Source organism: Perognathus longimembris, chromosome 15, assembly GCF_023159225.1.
Source record: "Perognathus longimembris pacificus isolate PPM17 chromosome 15, ASM2315922v1, whole genome shotgun sequence".
Classification (NCBI taxonomy): domain Eukaryota; kingdom Metazoa; phylum Chordata; class Mammalia; order Rodentia; family Heteromyidae; genus Perognathus; species Perognathus longimembris.
Window position 1 is genome coordinate 20,304,558 of NC_063175.1, and position 6,002 is coordinate 20,310,559.

General features: G+C 39.2%; 1 protein-coding gene across 1 annotated transcript in view; it reads left to right on the forward strand.

The window, feature by feature from the left end:
- Window positions 1-5,781, forward strand: part of Riok3 (RIO kinase 3) — a 28,851-nt gene extending 23,070 nt beyond the window's left edge. Inside the window, exons 10-13 of the mRNA XM_048363643.1 lie at window positions 894-974; window positions 1,064-1,153; window positions 2,081-2,188; window positions 4,177-5,781. Coding sequence (XP_048219600.1) covers window positions 894-974; window positions 1,064-1,153; window positions 2,081-2,188; window positions 4,177-4,284 — 387 coding nt within the window. The 3' untranslated portion in view covers window positions 4,285-5,781. The remainder of the gene's footprint in view (window positions 1-893; window positions 975-1,063; window positions 1,154-2,080; window positions 2,189-4,176) is intronic.
- The last annotated feature ends 221 nt before the right edge of the window (window positions 5,782-6,002 follow it).

The following is a 6,002-nucleotide window of genomic DNA, read 5'->3' on the forward strand; positions in this document are numbered from 1 at the left end:
TATCCCTACTATAAGGCCATGGGATCACCACCAATAGTGAATATACGATGCCACTTATTTAAAGAACTCTATTAGTGGAGTAGGGTGGAACACACCTGTAATTCAGCACTCAGGCAGGCTCAGGCAGGAGTTTGGAACATTTGAGTCTAACCTAAGCTATATATTGGTACCTAGTCTCCAAAACAAAATGAAAACAAACAAGAGTCTCTCTCTCTCTCTCTCTCTCTCTCACATCATGATCTGACAGGAAATATTTTTCAACATGAAGTTGTATGTGCCTTATAGAGGACTTATTGGGACATTAGTCCTCTTATAGAATGAAATAACTTACCTCAGTCTTCTGGTTAGTGATCATGGCGTGGCTGCCATCTATGTGGAAATCTAAATATGACCTACCAATCTTGCTGCCACAGGGCAAAGAAGTAGAGTGGCACACACTGATTCCTTCCATTGTCCTGCTATTCCCACAGCCAAATCAACAACAACAAAAGCACAGTCCTAAATACATACAATGAAGCAGAAATAAGTAGAGCTGGGGATGTAGAGTGGTCTGGAAAGGCCCTAAGTTTGATCCTCAGCACTGGAAAAAAAATGTTTTTACTTGGCTTTTACTGGGCAACCTTTCTTTGTTAATGTACATATTTTACTTCAGTTAATTAGTGCTTTGCTGGTACTAGGGTTTAAACTAAGGGCCTCACACTTGCTTTTCTTATTCTCTGAGCTAGTACTCTACCTCCAGCCTGGCTTTTGCTGGGTGTTTTGGAGATGGAGTCACATGCACTTTTCTGCCTAGGCTGTCTTTGAACCACAATTCTCTGGATCTCAGCCTCCTAAGTAAAGAGGTTAATTAATCGTTTCTTCATTCCCTAAGTGTGTGCCTTCTTTTCTCACAGTTGATGCAGAAGTTGTATAATGAATGCACTCTTGTACATGCGGACCTCAGCGAATATAACATGCTGTGGCATGCTGGACAGGTGAGCAGCATATTTAACTAATGTTCACAGTCAGTCGTGTAAATTGCTGAATGTAAAATGTATCCATTTTTATGCTCTCTACTAAATAGGTTTGGTTGATTGATGTCAGTCAGTCAGTAGAACCAACCCATCCTCATGGCCTGGAGTTCTTGTTCCGTGACTGTAGGAATGTTTCACAGGTAGGCATGTAAACCAGTGTGCCTTTTAAAATATTTCAAATATTTTTCTTACTCTTAAGATTAGTAAGAGGACTAAACTCAAATTCATAGAAATTGAAGGAAAGGAATGCTAACTGCCTTTCAGGTAAGGATATAAAGATCATATTTCATTTTCAGCAAGATTTATCACATACTTCATATGTTTTTCTTTTGATTCTTAATATTTAAGCAGTTGAATAGACATTTAGTTCATGCGTCCTGCTTAAATGGAAGCTAGTGTGCAGTAAATGGAAGCTGGTATATGCTTATTGCCAGTATCATTACCATTGCCAATAAAAGGAACATGCCTCCTTAGGGAGACTGATTGATATCACTGTTATTGAGACCAGAATGAAAAACAGAAGTAAAACTCAAGCAGAGAGCTGGGTCACACTGGTTGCCATTTCTAAGGAAGATGACTTGTGAGGAAAAGATTCAGATATAAATGACCTTTCTAAATAATAAAATAACTTCATATTGGAAATTATCTCTAAGCCTGTTTGAAAATGTTAATTTGTGGTACTTACTGAATATATTTTATCGACACATTCAGAACTTGACCAAGCAATTTTTTTCTAAAGCTAAAACCCATTTTGATAGGTAAAGAAGGTGCAATGTGATGAGCTCTGTAGCTCTAGTCAAAGGACTGAACAGATGTGTGAGAAGGGACAAAATCGTGGGCTGGAAATGTGGCTTAGTGGTAGAGTGCTTGCCTTGAATTCATGAAGCCCTGGCTCGATTCCTCAGTATAACATAAACAGAAAAAGCCAGAAATAGCCCTCTTGCTCAAGTGGTAGAGTGCTAGCCTTGAGCAAAAGAAGCTCAGGGACAGTGCCTAGGCCCTGAATTTAAAAAAAAAAAAAAAAAAAAAAAAAGGCCCTCTCTGACTTTCTTCTATTTTGCGATTAGTTTTTCCAGAAAGGAGGAGTAAAGGAAGCCCTCAGTGAGCGGGAACTCTTCAATGCTGTTTCAGGCCTGAACATCTCAGCAGATAATGAAGCTGATTTCTTAGCCGAGGTGAGTGATAGACAACCCAGTTTCACCTTCCAGGCTGTGAAAAGCTGCAGGGAGGACAGAGTGGAATCACAGAGCTAATGTTATGCCCTCTTCTCCCCAAACAAAATTAGAGATTTTTCTTTTCTTGAGTTGCTTTTGGTCCTTTTCAGGATTAAAAACTTAGAATAGCTTTTAGCAAAACTTATCTTCCGCTAGACATGGTAGCTTACACCTGTAATCTCAACCACTGGGGAGGCAGAGATTGGGAAGATTTCAATTCAAGGCCAGCCCAGGCAAAAAGTTAGTGAGACTGTCAACTCAACCAGACAAGCTGAGTGTGGTGATGAGCATCTGTCAGCCCAGTTGTGAGGAGGCCATGGCTAGACCCTGGGCAAAAAGGAAGACCCTTATCTGCAAAGGAACTGAAAAGCAAGAAGAACTAGAGGTGTAGCTTAAATGGTAGACTGCTTGCTCAGCAAGCGTGAGACCCTGAATTCAAATCCTAGAACCACCACCAAATCAAAAAACAAGACAAATTACTTCAAGACATTTTAGTTTGCTTATGGACTCTTTTCCCTCTTGAGTCCTATTTTCCCTGCAGTAAGAATGAGGAAGCTGACTGATGAACATGGGGGTGGGGGGGTAGTGGATGGAGGGGGGGCGGGGAGAACGACAAGGCAGGAACCTGTGGTCCCTGCCCTTAACAGAGCACAGAAAGTTAGACATGGCTGTCATTAGAAATACTTCTTAATGTTATTGCCACAGAAATATTTTAAAAAGGAAAAAAAAAAAGCCTTTCATGATGGCTTATATCTATAAATGTAGCCACTAGGGAGACTGGAATCGGGATTGTAGTTCAAAGTCAGCACAGGTGAAATACATGAGCCCTCATCTCAACCAATAAAAAGCTGGGCATAGTCAGGTGATGGTGGCTCATAACCATAATCCTGGCTACTAAGACTCTTTTGAGACCAGCCAGGCCAGAAAAGTCAGTGAGACTCCATCTTCAAAATAACCAGAAAAAAACTGGCCTGAAGCATAGATCAAGTGGTAGAGCTCCAGCCAAGCAAGCAAGGCAGTTCAGAAAACTCAAGGCCATGAGTTCAAACAGGACAGGGGTGTGGGGAAAGCTGGGTATAGTTAGTATGCACCTGTTATCCCAGCCATGTGGGAGATTGGAAGATTAAAGTCCAGGCTGGCCTGAGTCAAAAGGGAGACTACAAAAAGAAAAACAAACAAAAAAAAAACACCCACAAAGAAATTGAAAACACAAGTACTAAAAAATGACACAAGCCCAGTGTCAGTGGCTCACTCCCAGCTATTCATGAGGCTAAGATGTGGGAATATTAGTTTGAAGCCAGCTTCAGCAAGAAAGTCAGGGAGACACTTGTTTTTTTCTCTTTTTAAAAAATTTATTGTCAAAGTGATGCACACAGAGGTTACAGGGGAGACTATTATTTCCAATTAACCACCCCCAAAAGCCATAAGTGGAGCTGTGGCTTAAATGATAGAGCACTAGCCTAGAGCACAAAAGCTCAAGGACACACACATACACACAAAACAACAGCTAATTACTTTCAATGTTTTACTAAAGCAAAGAATGATTATAGAATCTTTTCTAGAATTCTCCAGATGGCTGTGTTCCACCAGGCACTGCTGGGACCTAAGGCCATAAGGGAAGTGACAGAAAGGTGAGGGATACGTATCTGGCACAGTGTAGTAGTTTAGTGTGGTGTTACTGTTTTCCAAGATGTTGGAATTTTCCTTTGTCCTGAGCTTGGGAAACTCTACTCAGCGTATCATACTCCAATCGACCCTGCATATATAATCAATTAAAAAGCATGCATATATGTACACACACACTGTACAACAGAATAATTCTGGTCCAAGGCTAACACCATTAGAGATGTCCTAGTGTTAAAAGAGAGTAAAAACTCCACCCCAGCCTAAGGTGGAGTTTATATGAAGTAGGAAATTTGACAAATGAACTCACTGTATTGTTTTTGTAGATAGAAGCTTTGGAGAAAATGAATGAAGATCATGTTCAGAAGAATGGGAGGAAAGCTGCTTCATTTTTGAAGGATGATGGAGGCCCGCCGGAGCTGTATGCTGAATAGCACCAGTGCCCACTGCTTTCTGAAACGATATGGCGGTGATGGTTGGTGCCGACGGCAAGTGCAGTGTGGGTGACGTGGAATTCCAACACAAGAGGAGTGGATGGTGGTGCTTCTGTGCTTTTCCCCTTGTAATCCATGTGCCAGATGTGTGGAATTTTTAGCTCGGCATTGAGAGAATAAAATGTCACTACCTCTCATCCCATGGACAGAATAATACAGTTCTTTAACAGCTATAGATCATCTAGGAAAGGAGCTGGGATTTTACATGACTCATGGTAGAAAATGTTTTGAGGAGAATTAGTAACACTTAGGTAACACTTCCTAAAAGGAGAGGAAAGGACAGGTATGTTTACAAGGGAAGTGTGGTGATGTAACACGTTGCTTTATTTACCTCCCCATTTTGTGTTGCAGCCTTTCAAATATTTTTCAGCCTAAAATGAGCCCCTCTAGGCTGTGACCATGATGCTCTGGGAAAATTTCTTCTCCTTCATGGGTGTTGAAAGTGGAAACTGTTTTAGAAGAGCTGGTGGAAGTACACATATGCTATGCTTTTATTGGTACATGAAGAAAATCATTGGAATGTTACTTTTCCATACTCATATCGAGAAAAAGGATTGTAGATTTCTGAAAGAGACAAATTTGTAAGAGCTCATAACCTCATTTTAAAATAACTTTCTACAATTAAATGGGTGAGAAATGCTTCATGCTGCTGCTGCTCTGCATTTATAATGAATATATAAATTACCTGACAAAACAGAAGACTTAATCATGTTTGACATGTCTTACTGAAGTCAATGCAATAAATTTCAGTAAAATTAGATATGTATTGATTAATGCTTTTGAAAAAATAGAGCAAACTAATAGGGATAATAAAGGGTGAAAAGTGTGTATAAAAATTGCATACAAATTAACCAACTAATCAGTTATGTCTGGCTTCACTTTTAATAGTTCTTACCACTAGTCAGACACCACTTTGAAACAAGTAAGCTCTATTTTGGAAAAGTACATTGGTTTTGTTATGGGTGAAGTTCACTGGCTACCGCCCAATCATTTCTCCAGGTGTTAAACAAATCTGGCTGGAACCATTCAAGATCCAAACTTCCAGTCTGGTAATAGAAAGTAAGAAATCCTAGACATGTACATTTGAAAGCTTCTCTTTTAACATTATTTTAAAATGCCAAATATGTTCTTTCTAAAAAATATATTTTTGTTTCTGTTTTGGCTCTGTAATGCTTTTAACCAAATTTCAGAGAAGTGTGATTTGGGGTAGACTCATTACATTTCTTACATGTTTACTATGAAACCAAGATTTAGGTGACTGGTAATTGTTGGCTTTACAAAAAAAATTAAAAACCTAATTTTTAAAATAATTATTTAAAACTTTTTGTTTTGCTTTCTGATATATTCTGTTTAACAAAAGACAGCAAACCATTGCTTGGAGTATGCTGTGAACATGGCTTTTAAAAATTAAAATTGCAGAGAACATTTTAGAATTGATTTCTTGTGTGGTTTGTTCTGTTCTTTGTATTAGCCTAGTGTCCTGGCACCAAGTGATTCTTTTGAAACATAAGAAGTGCTATTTGAAGCAGATTTTCTCCCCTCCACTTCTCATATTTTTGTTTCACATTTGCAAATGTTATGTTTTGCCCCTCATAGGATGGAGAGGAAAGTTTTCACACAGTTGGAAGAGACAGTGGAAAGTGTAGTTTGCTAAATAA